This window comes from Pinus tabuliformis, chromosome 7, assembly GCF_031772625.1.
Source record: "Pinus tabuliformis cultivar Carrire ecotype Pingquan chromosome 7, CPIR1, whole genome shotgun sequence".
In the NCBI taxonomy this organism is placed as follows: Eukaryota; Viridiplantae; Streptophyta; class Pinopsida; order Pinales; family Pinaceae; genus Pinus; species Pinus tabuliformis.
In genome coordinates this window covers 1397493468-1397506494 of record NC_142293.1, presented here as the reverse complement: position 1 = coordinate 1397506494, position 13027 = coordinate 1397493468, and the positions used below count along the sequence as shown (strand labels likewise).

The 13027-nt window shown below is 41.1% G+C and overlaps 1 protein-coding gene across 2 annotated transcripts in view; it reads right to left on the bottom strand.

Moving 5' to 3' along the window:
* Positions 1-13027, bottom strand: part of SKL2 (shikimate kinase like 2) — a 283109-nt gene that overhangs the window by 213493 nt on the left and 56589 nt on the right. For both annotated transcript variants that reach the window (XM_089459819.1, XM_089459818.1), the window contains exon 4: positions 1376-1437. In XM_089459819.1, the coding sequence (XP_089315945.1) occupies positions 1376-1437 (62 nt within the window). The remainder of the gene's footprint in view (positions 1-1375; positions 1438-13027) is intronic.

The window sequence follows — 13027 nt, the reverse complement described above, 5'->3', positions numbered from 1 at the left end:
ATCTTAGCATATATTTTCAATGACTGCTTTCAAATAATTACACTTTTATAAGTTTTCTCTATATGACCTCACCAATTTTATTTACCCATAATGATAAATTAATGTTCAACCTTGAAAACTATATCTAGAAGTTTGTTTACAATTATTGATTTCTCATTATTTACAAAGCCAAATGCTTAACAATAATTGGCTGGCAGTATTGGTTCCTCCTCTTTAGACAGCAAAAACCTGTTGAGAGGAGGCATGGTAATGAAAGATTCTGTAATATAAACAAGAGACAATAATCATAGCCTTATTTACAGTTCACAACAAGCAAGCAACCAACAATGAATTAACTAAAAAGATCAAGAAAAATATTGCAAGGATGATGAAGGACCTTTTCTTCCTAGGGATTACAAATATTAGTTCATTACTATAGCAAGGTGAATTGTTCCCGCAATTCTTAATGTGGGTGATGATCAAAATACAAAGAAACCGCCTGAAACTTTTAATGGAGAGAGGATTAGCCTTATAGGCACCATGCAAAAACACTCCATTCCCTTAAATAAACTTACGTGCTATCCTAAACTTCATACTGAATTATAATTGAAAGTTGACGGAACTATTCTTATACAACTTAGTCATTCTCCATGAGCCTTACCGTGGACCTGTGTCCCCTTGACATGTCCATGAGATTATACTAGGTATGCATTGATGATATAATAAAATAAACCACATTTTGCTCTACCTATCACTATCTCCATTATACAAAGTCAGATGTGCAAGTGTTATTTCCTCATTCCCTTTTGTTCTTAACGTATCTTTTGAATTGCACAACTCAGGGACTTAATTCATTTACAGAAATTGCTGAAATTATATTATAACATGTATTTATCACCCTTATGTTATAAAATATTTAATCAACCACTACATGTTTAAGAGATTTATATAATTTAATGGTAACATATGAGTATTTATCGAACCTTATAATTATATGATATTTCAATACCTATTAAAGTAGAATGTAAGCATGACAAACAACCCACTTCAACAAATGGATACAAATTTCGAAACTAGAACAGAATAATCACAGTTAGCATTCAATCAAATGCGAGTATATATAAAGAGAAAAAGTTCTTCATTATCATAGCTGAAAATTCTTCAATTCACGTTGAAGGTGTAAAAGGAAAGAAATCCTAGAATGCGTGTTAGCAACCACATTGTTTATATGTTGTACATGAGAAAAAGGCTTGATTTTTTGATGTTAGAATGTCAACCCTCAACAATTTTGTAGAAAATACAATCGCCAAGTGACATTCTAGAATTTCATATTAATGATACTTTCCAACAAATTAAAGCAAGAAGTGTAGCTAACTTCCTAGCGCATCATACTTACAATCATGAAGACTCTTTTTTGTCACTTCCTCCAACAATTGGCCTGTCCAAAGAGGAGCATACCTACACAAGTGAAAAGATATAAAGGGTAAGAAACATCAGCAATACTTCAAATATCACCTTTCCTTTTTAACTTTGGTATCACCACTGATTAAAATATTATGTTCTCCCAACTTCAACAACCACATATGTTCTCTAGAACGGAAACTTGAATTATATCAACCAAAGTTGCACTATGTAATATGTACTGATACAGACCATTGTTGCAAAAATCATTGATTTTTGGCAAAATCAAGAGTTGAACAGCAAATCAAGAAGGGGAAAATCATGATTTTTCCTAGAAAATCATAGCATAACCCATAGAACTAGTGATTTTAGGTTACTCTTGATAGAGTAGAGACTAATTGGATTTTGTTCAGTATATGCACCCACCATCAATTCAGCTGGGACACGTGCTTGGGGTGGATAACTTTTTCTCTGCTAGATGCAGAATGGATTGTGGAGTGGTTATCCAACATGGTGGAATGGGAGGGTGATCATGGTGGTAATGCAGATTTGGTGGTGTGTGGTGTAGAGAAGCAACCATGGTTGAGTTGTAAGGCTAGCCTATAGTTCTCTGATCCTAATTGGGTGAAAAAAGAGTTGTGCTATGAAGGCTGGTTCACTTGGTCAACTAGTCATCAAGGGAAGGAGAGGGTACAAGCAAAAGATTGGATATGGTGTATGGCCCTTGGGATGATATCTCCTTCCATGGGAGGCTTCAACTGATTGATGTATTGATGGAGACCACTAGTTCAGATCATTTTCCGATGTTAATAAACCCTAATTTACACTCTCAAAAAATTTAAAGAATAAATTAATAACACAAGTATTAGGACTAGTGCCTTTCTCAATCTACAGATAAATGGAGTCTAGGAGTAATAATCCTTGGAAGAAATGAGGTGGATGTGGATTCAAAGGAATCAAGGGAAACAAACTAGTGTCCCTTAATCTTTCAACGCTAGTATCCTTCTAATTTCTTAGACAAATAAAGGACGGGGATCTAAACTTAGGTCATCTCAAGAGAACTTGATGAAAAATCACGTTGTTTCTTTAATCCACAACTAGGATTATCGTGGAGAAAATCCTTAACTCCATTTGGTGTGGCCTTGGGGGCAAGTTTCAAGTTGAGGTTGTCATTCAATTCTCAACTCCTCCATCTAGGCTTACTCCTAGTGAAGCCAAAGGGGGTGGACCCTAAAAGATGTCTAAGGTTCAGCTAGCTCAATGCTAGCAAGTTAGCTTTCTAGGAGTTAATACAAGGTGATCAATATACCTTCAAACATATAGCATCAATTACAATTATAGGCTCAGTGAGCGCATGTATCCAAAATAGAGCAAGGTAATACTAGTGCCCAAATATAACTACTTGCTAAGGATATTCCAAGTAAAGATACAACTTTGCAAAATAGCTTGGAAAGAAAACAAAGTGCCACAAGATAGATGTTTCCAAAAGTAATGTTGGCAAGTTATAACTTTAGCAAGTGCAACAAATGAAACAAGTGCTTGAGAATGAAATAAATGTTCATCAACTTGGAAAAATGCTTAAGTGATAAATGTGATACTTGTAAGTAAATAAAATCTACTCAAGATAAAAGAAACATTCCAAATGTGAGCACATGAAACACAAACTTAAATGATGATGCTGCTTTGTAGTGTACCTGCTTTGTAATGTAATTAGATTATCTTGATTAATTTTAAGTTAATCCTAAGTTCTAAAGCAAGTTTCAAATAACTTTGTTTCCCCAAACCTCACCCTCACCTAGGCCCTGATCTCAGAGTGAGGAGTCGATAGGGGATGGAGGGTCCCTATTGTCTACTTCAACCAACTTAAGTTGGAGGTAGATTTTTCAATGCCAGATTGCTATGAAAGAAAAGCTTTGCAAAGTAAATGACAATTGATAGTAGAGCTAACTAATCAAATTAACACAAAGTGAGACAAATGAAATTGCAAGAGAAAGTTAATCTATAAAGTGCAAGAAATAAACAATTGCAATAAAGAGATAAATGAGACAATGGATTTAGCAAGTGAAGTTAACCAAGATCATTCAAAACTTTAGATTGTATAACATGAAAAATGAAATGAGAATTATAGAGACTAGACGTGCATGTTGAATGAAGGAGTAAGATGCATGGAAAATCAAAATGGTTCAAACTTTAAACTACTTGAGAAAATCAAAGCAAATAAGAATAGTCACTCAAGCAATCACATAAGGGATACCTTCCCCAATTGGGGAAAAGGGATGCCAAGGGGAAAATCCCCAAGCTCTTAAAAAAATGAAATTACCTTTATTAAAATTACATCCCTTTTGTTGGATGAGGGATAGAGAGGGTTTCTTGGAAAGAGTTTACAAGTACTCCTTTCAAAAGGAATAATACTCTTTCCAAATCAAGTGGTATGAATTCTTAAGCCCAAATTACAATGAGTAGAAATAACTTAAGAAAAGATCATGGATTCCTTCAAAAGGGTAGCATATTACAATGTGCTACAGAGAGAAAGTTCTCCTTGAATGCCTTCAAATAAATAAGCTTCAGAGGACGAAATGTTACAATGATGGAGTTATATGGGCCCCATAGACCACTGTTTAGAAGCACGGTTGAGGGAATTTCTTCCTGGGAGAATTCCTAGCCAAGGAACTCGAATTCTCTAGAGCTGAGTAGCAGCAAGGGGCAGATCTACAAGCTCCAGAAGGAAGTGTGTAGGCCAGTCCAGTGTTGCGCAGAGGAAAGAGGAGGCTATTTGACATTTATATTTGGCAGAGATGGCAACCACATCTCCAGGAGGGAGGTGGGGAGATTTGGAGATGTAGTTTGAAAGAGATACAAATGGGCAGGACCCTTGAGGAACACACCTCTTGGATCAATACCTTGCTACGGGAGCCCATTTTTGTGGTAGCAAGATGGACTAGTATCAGATGGTGCTGAGGAGTGTCTGAGAGACAGTTGCAGTAGCTAGGAGCGCCAGAGACTGAGCAGCGCAGAGCAAAGTTGGCAACAGTGCAGATGTCACAGAGCAGAGGTCAGCAGTAGCGCAGAAGATTCAGAGGGTTAGCACAGAGACTAGCAGCAATCAAGCTTCAGCATTCATGTGGTATCATACTGAAAACAGTTAGTTCAATAATTTTAGATGTTTTTCCGTTACTGATAGAGTAGCAGCAACAGTTTGCAGTGTAGTGGTAGTGCTAGCAGCAGCACAGATGCAGCACTTGAGAGGGAGATGTAGTACAGATGCAGTGTTGACAGTGGCAGTGCTAGCAGCAAAAACTCAGTAGTTGGTGGACAACATGTCAGACATCAGCAGCGCAGAGGACGATGCTTGAGAGTCAGAGCAATATGCAGCAGCATATATTGCTAAAGCACATTCCTCACTATGAGGGAGTGTTGATTTGGGGTAGCATCAAATGTGTTCTAGGCCTCAAATTTTGTAGGGAGGCTTGGGCACATGTATTCCAAATAACCCAGAAAGCGTTTTGGGAAATTCCACCCAGAAACAATTTTATTAAAATAATTAATATTTTTTAATGGGACCCTAAGTCTAAACTTAGGAAATTAAAAATATTAATGGGTATTAATCTAATTGTGGGTGTAACTTCTAGAAGAAGACGAGGATCAAGCTAAAATGATCTTAGCCATTGATTAGTTTTTAATCTGGGTCGTTGAATGTCAACGAGAAGATTATTTAAGGAGGCTTGAGTGTCATTTGGAAGATACACTGAGAGATCAAGAGATCGAATTTCTGAAGTGAGAAGTTCTCAGGAGGAAGTTCTGATCGAGGATATTTCTTGCAGTTGAGGGGCAGGGATAGCATCCGGAGAGAGAGAGAGATTTTCTCAGTCGGAGAATCATCAACAGAGAGAGGCAGAAAGTGATCCAGTAGCTCTCGCACAAAGGCTGACACGAGGCCACGAAGGGCCACGCAGAGGTAGCACAGAGGGTGAGTCGAAAGCAGTTCAACTACCCTCCCTTCTCTCTTTTATCTTGATGCTCGCCTAATACCGCTTGAACTTACTACCTTCGACCTGGCAACCTTGAAAATGAACCACGCAAGACTTACGGTACACCAGACAATCCTTTGATGTTTTAGTGGGGGAGGACCGGGACCCTCGCTGCTGCTGGCTTTGAGTTAGTGTAGGCATCGTTCGTTACGGGCAGGCTGCTGGACAGAATCTGAAATTTTGCTGGGCAAAGTCAGTTTCAGAAGCCGGGAGCCAGGGTGTGAGACCAGGAGGCTGAGAGCAGTGACTTCGGGCAGCAAATCGATCAATTGGCCAGGTGACGCAGTGTCTAGAGGGGTTGACGAAGGGACTGCGTGAGGACTGCGCAGAGGCAGCGTAGGGCCTGCCAGAGGCACCTCATCCAGTGTCCGAATCAGCAAGGATTTTTTCTCAGTGATTGTGTGAGGTAATCTCACAAATCTTTCTGCCAGTGTCTCTCTCTCTGTAACTGAATAACCCTAGAGGTATTCTGAGATGTATTCAAAATTTTCTACTGCTTAATAATAAACCCTCAGAACTGCTGCACCAGTTTTCCTGCATTGGGTTTTCCCGGGCACATTTGTCCAAAAATAATGGTGTCAATTGTGTTGTATTTTCTTTCTTGCTCAGTCTCTTTTTTCCGCATAATATTTAATTAAGTGAAGGCTACAATGTATATGTTTCGATATTTGTTGTAGGAAACTGCAAATAATTTGGTTGATTAATTTAACAAATAGAAGAAACATTATCAGTTGCTGCAATAGGGATTCCGGTTTAGAAATTTTCACATTGAGGACTTAGGAAAAATCTCCTTTATCAAGGAGGTAATTATGTAGATTTGATTTCAATGGCAGGGTCATGGAAGGGTCCTTTACATGCCTTCAAAGGATGGTACCTAATCAAGAAGCTCACAAACCACTAATCGCAATATGAAGATTTACAAGAATGTCTACAAAGTATTTGGCTTTGACACTATTATCCAAAGAAGGAATATTTTTGATGCCAAGTAAGCCATTAAAACTTAGAAGTTTAACTACATGCTTTATTTTTAAGTTGAATTACATTTTCTTTATTTCCTATTTGCATCTCTAATGAAATGTAATTTAAGTCTTTTTTTCTTATTTGTTGTAAATGTTTGGTGGAGAAATTATGGTGCAAAAGCAGCTCTCTTATGGAATTTTGATATTCAGGCACTAACCCAAAAACTTGTAGCACTTTAGGTTGCAAGATCAATCGGAGAGTTTTTGGAAAAATACACTCAAAGAAGAGAAACAAGTAAGAAATAAGACATTGCAATGAATATAATTTATGACCCTAACATAATTATGACTGTCAAGACACTAAATTTATTATGACCCTCTTATAGGTTAGATATTCAACAATTAAACGATATGGTCTATGTCCATTACAATCTTCAATTGTGGGTGAGGTAGCATGAGAAAATCTCTAATGTGGACACCATTCAATGGACAACATCAATGTAATGTCTCAATGGAGGGTCAAGTACAGGATGCCTATTATGGAGGAGGCACCTAGGTGGTTAGAGAAGGAAGTGCAACAACAACAAGTGCAAGGGGCAAAGGAGGATAATCAATAGCCATTAAGCACTTTGACACCAAGGAGGGTAGTTCGGTAGCCTCGGAACCACCTTCTACATAGCTTGTCACACATAAAACCACTAGATGTCGTCAAAAAATGATGCAAAACGTTCTAGTGGCAAACGAGCCATTACCTTTTCCTATAAAATGGGGAGAGGAATCAATAGCTAGCTGCTAGATTTATCATTGTAAAATCTAGATGACTCATGATGTTGAGATGTTGATTTGGGGTAGCGTCGAATGTGCTCTAGCAATGAAAATGGTGGAGAGACTAAAGCAAATGAGATCTCCAAGACCCAGAAATGGTTTGGGGAAATTCTACCCAGTGAAGGAGTTATTAAAATAATTAATATTTTTAATGGGTTCCTAAGTCTAAACTTAGGAAAATAAAAACATTAATCGGTATTAATATAAAACTGGGTTAGAAGGTTCTAAATGACATGGATCAAACCAAATCTAATCTTATCCATTGATTAGAGATGTAATCTCGGTCGTTGAAGGACCAACAGGAAAAGTATAAGAGGACGGTTGAGGGTCAGTTGGAGAACACACCAAAGTGACCAGTCATTCGATTTTCCAGAGCGAGGTTTGCTAAGAGAAATCGAATCAGTGATTAGAGTTGCAGCGAGGGGCAATGAGTACGAGGCAGAGATAGTGTCGGAAGTCCAGCACAGAGGTAGAGATAGTGTCGAAAGTGCAGAGAGGTAGACGTTGAGCCAGAGGGAGCCACGCAGAGGCAGAAGAGACTGCGCAAAGGCCAGAAGGGTCTGCGTCATCCACACAGACGCTGTAGGAATGACGCAGAGGGCCATAGAGGCTGCGCAGAGCCTCAGAGGGCTGACGCAAAGGGTTTTGGGCTGACGCAAAGGCTAGGAGGGCTGACGCTGAGCTTTAGATTCTGCTGGAGAGGGTTTCGTGGGGCAGAGTTTCCGAATATCTGCTTCCGAATAGAGAGGTATTACTGCCAGATTATTTTCTCTGTCGAGTGAGCCAGTTTGGCACCCAGTTGTACTCAAAAAGACTGCATAATAATATAACCCTTAGAATTGTTGCACCGGTTTTCCCAAGTTGGGTTTTTTCAGGGATGATTGTCCAAAAACCCTTGTGTGTTTGTTCATTTCTTTTAGTCACTGATCTGTAGATGGTTGAGACTGTATTGTGTTTATTTCAGTGTTTATGTGGTTAAATAACTTGTTAGTAATTAAACAAGTAGGCGAAATAAACCAGAGAATACAGATAAAATTTCTAACGGGTAATACTTAGAAATTTCAACATGGTATCGAGGGTTGCAGATCACAAGAGAGATGAAGGCACCAGCTGAATCAGAGCATTTGTAGCAGAAACAGTTGTCCCAAGTGACAGAAGTTGTTCCTTGCAGAAAGCAGCAGAGAAGGGTTGACGCAGGGGGCCTGCGTCATCAGTTTGATCCAGAGAGAGGCCAGCACAGAGGCTGAGGAGGGTAGAAGAGGCTCACGAAGAGCCACATAGAGACCAAGAGGGTTGACGCAGTTGGCTAGTGGAGCAATTCAGCCAGTGCTAGGATTGCGCAGAGCCTAGAGGCTCAGTCCTTCAATTGTTGGGGCATAGGAAGTTGTGGGCAGATTGCGGGGAGTGAAGCTGGTGGGGTGTTGTTGCTGCCGAGATAGAACAGTACCTAACGGGCAAAACCAAGGTAGAGGGAGTCGCTACCTAGGCGGATTTCTAGCCAAGAAATCCAGATCAGTGTTGCAGGTAAATAGGAGATCGGAGAGGTGCGACTCGACGGTTGGCAGGCGAGTTTCTAGGAGAGAAATCGAGACTCAGAGGGAGTCTAGCAGAGAACTTCCAGGAGAGAAGTAGCGACTTAGAGGGAGCCAAAGAGAGAACTTCCAAGAGGGAAGTAAAGACTCAGAGGAGTTGAAAGGAAGAGCAGAGAGATGGCCATGAATGTACTGAGGGATCAGGACAGGCTAGACGGGGCCTCCAACTTTGTCGTCTGGATAGGATCTTGTCCATTCTAGATAGACATCACATCAAGACCTTCGCCTTGAGAACCGTGGCTATCCAAGTTGACCCAGTTGACAATGAAAAGTATGAGGATGCGATGGCCAAGACAAAATGCATAATCCTTGATGGGGTCAAGGATCATGTGGTCCAACATATTGCCGAGAAGGAGACGACAAAGGAAATGTGGGACACCTTGAAGACATTGTATCAGCATACTTTCATGCAGAGGAAGATGCTACTAGAGAATCAGCTGCGGTCATACCAGATGCAGAAGGGGGAGCAGATAGATCACTTCCTCAGTAGATTGAAGGAGATCCAAGACCAACTGACTTCCATAGGGGCCACGTCGGATCAGGAGTTGATGGTGAGGACCGCCCTAAACGCAATCTCTGAGGAGTGGGAGACATTCGTCCAGAGCATTTTGGGCAGAGCGAATCTTCCAGATTGGGAAGAATTGTGGGCAACTCTTCGCCAAGAAGAGATCAGACGGCTAACCAAGACGGGAAGTAGCAGCAAAGGAGTCTGGGTCAAGAAAGAAGAGGAAGAGGATGCAGCTCTGGCATCTGCGGGGAAGCAGGAGAAGAGGAAGAAAAAGGACCTCTCCAAGATAAAGTGCTTCAACTGTGGGGAACTAGGCCATTATGCAAACTAGTGTCCGAGGAAGAAGAATAAGGGAGAGGCGTCTGATTCCAAGGCAATGCTAGCAAAGGCAGAAAAGGAGGTAGAGGAGGATGATGATTGTGCCATGATTGCTCATGTACCTCTAGAGAAGAGGTGGGGAGACATCGAGTTGTAGTCAGGAAGACTAAAGGCGATGAGGGGCAGGATCCTTGAGGTACCAAACTCTTGGATTATACCTGGCTACGGGAGCCCCGAAGTAAGAGTAGCAGGATGGCGAATGTCGATAAAAATGGATGCGGATGAAGCGATAGAGAGTGCTAGAAGTACAGAAATCCCTCGCAGCGCAGAGAGGCTTGCAGCAATGCGAGAGGCACAGAGGAGGTTGCAGCAGTGCAGGATGGCACAGAGAGGTTTACAACAGTGCGAGAGGCACGGAGTTGTTGCAGTAGCGTAGAGGCAGTAGAGGGAGCATAGTATAACGACAGAGAGAGCTTAAACATCGGGAGTGTTTCTAGCCTGACAAGGATATCAGTGGTTGGGTGGATCAGTTACTTACTTCTCAGTAATTGAGTTGCAGTGCAGTAGCAGTAAGCAGTAGCATGATGCAGTATGATGAGAGGGGGTTGCAGTGTAGATGCAGCGTTGGGAGAAAAGGATCAACAGTAACACGGATGCAGAAGGAGTTGTCGTACGGATGTAGCAGTGGCAGTGGTAGAGCCATGGGCAGCAGTGCAGAGGATGTTGGGCGGGGAGGCCTAGCATCAGCATAGGTACCGGTACCGTATAATCAAAGTGATGCTCAGTGTGGAGTATTACTAGAGCACAATCCTCGCTAACAGGGAGTGTTGATTTGGGGTAGCATAGAATGTGCTCTAGCAATGAAAATTGGTGGAGAGGCTAAAGCACATGAAATCTCCAAGACCCAGAAATGGTTTGGGAAATTCTGCCAAGTGAAGGAGATATTAAAATAATTAATATTTTTAATGGGTTCCTAAGTCTAAACTTAGGAAAATAAAAATATTAATGGGTATTAATATAAAACTGGGTTAGAAGGTTCTAAATGACATGGATCAAGCCAAATCTAATCTTAGCCGTTGATTAGAGATGTAATCTCGGCCGTTGAAGGACCAACAGGAAAAGTATAAGAGGAGAGTTGAGGGTCAGTTGGAGAACACACCAGAGTGATCAGTCATTTGATTTTCTAGAGCGGGGTTTGCTAAGAGAAATCGAATCAGTGATCAGAGTTGCAACGAGGGGCAGTGAGTACGAGGCAGAGAGGCAGAGATAGTGCCGAAAGTCCGCCACAGAGGCAGAAAGGCAAACGTTGAGCCAGAGGGAGCCATGCAAAGGCAGAAGAGACTGCGCAAAGGCCAGAAGGGTCTACGTCATCTACACAGAGGCTGCAAGAATGACGCAGAGGGCCATAGAGGCTGCGCAGAGCCTCAGAGGGCTGACGCAGAGGCTAGGAGGGCTGACGCTGAGCTTTAGATTGTGCTAGAGAGGGTTTCATGGGGCAGACTTTCCGAATATCTGCTTCCGAATAGAGAGGTATTACTGCCAGATTATTTTCTCTGTCAGGTGAGCCAGTTTGGCACCCAGTTGTACTCAGAAAGACTGCATAATAATATAACCCTCAGAATTGCTGCACCGGTTTTCCCAAGTTGGGTTTTTCCGGAGACGATTGTCCAAAAAAAATGATGTCCCTTGTGTGTTTGTTCATTTCTTTCAGTTGCTAATTTGTAGATGGTTGAGACTGTATTGTGTTTATTTCAATGTTTATGTGGTTATTTAACTTGTTAGTAATTAAACAAGTAGGCAAAATAAACCAGAGAATACAGATAAAATTTCTAACGAGTAATACTTAGAAATTTCAACATGAGATACATTTGTATATATTTGATATCATTTTCTATTGTTTTTCCAATTTTGAGTTGATCAGACTGTTGGACTTTGGGTAGCTCAAAAGGTATTTCCAAGTGGTGAAAACCAACCAAAAGTAAGTTTGTTGGGCAAGTTACCCAAATGGTTGGGGTTTTGACCCAAAGTTGTGGGCTTGAGACCCAAGTTAATTAATTATTTATTATGATTTGTGTTTGAGTTGTTAAATGAGGGTTTCTTGATGGACAAGGAAAACCCCCAATATCACTCACACAAAAGTATAAATAAGAGGCCAAAGGAGAGGCCTAGACACACATGTGAAGGACTAAATGTGTGGTGTAAATCTGCCCTAGAAGAAGAGAGTCGCAGTCAGCAAGAGGGACGCGTTTTTGCGGAGGAGAGAGGCTGAGTTGGTGAGATTTGTCCAAGAGATAGAGGATGAGTTCAGTAAAGTCTAAACTCTAATCTGTGGGAAGGGTTGTTTTCCCTACCCGAAATCTAGAAAGGAAGGTAGCTAAGGGTCTCTAGCTAGATCTGCTAGTTCAAGCCCTAGATTGAGGGACGGTTCAGTATATTTAAAGTGGATAGTGGTATGATCAAGGGACTGAGTTTTGGGCACCAAAATGGGGTCGCAGATCTAAGGGTAGAAGCTTTGTCCAGAAGAAGATCGAGGGTTCTTTGTCAAGGCCACAGTAGATAGTGATCCATCCTTGTGAAGAATAATAAGCATAGAATGTTAATTTTTCAGATTGTTCTATGTTGTTTCAATTACTTCAACCCAAATCAATTCTTCATTTAGCAATGCATCTAATTATTAACAATGTTTCCAATCATAAGCAGTAATATAAGATAGAGCAATATATGCAATGACAAAGGAGACAATAGCACAACCACAAGAGACACCAGATTGGTCAAAGACCAGGGAAAAACCCCGCTATGGGGGAAACCCTTTCAAATCTTCTTCTTATTAGATTGTCATAAAATGTTTCAGTAGAGAGTACAACGAGCCCAATACATATTCATCCAACAAAGATTTACATAATAGTATAATACAAATCAGAAGTAGACTTCCAAAATTACTGTACAGTAGCGAGAAAACTTCCAGCCTTCAGACATTTGCGGTCAATTGCGGTCAACTGTAGTCAATTGTCAAACCCTAGCTTAGAACCCTAGTAGCACTCATGAAGAGATTCTGTGAGCAACAATGTCTTCTCGCTCGCTCCGTGAGACATTGTAAGCAAGCAACTGTGGCACCCCGACTGTCAAACCCTAGCTCAGAACCCAGTCGCTCCCTGAGGCACTGTATGCAAGCAGTTATGACTGCCCGATCGCTCCCTAAAGCGTGGAAAGCGAGTGACTGGGGTCTAATCCTCCCAGAACTATCTATGAGCCCTAGTCGCTTCCTTCAGGTTGTTATGTGAGCAATTGTGGCTTCCCAGTCGCTCTTTGAAGCACTGCAAGCAAGCAACTGCAGTCCAATCTGACCTGTGATGAGCATGCGACCGGAAAACAAAAACCCTAGAGACGTGCGAGCCTTGGACCTGTAATTTCGAACCT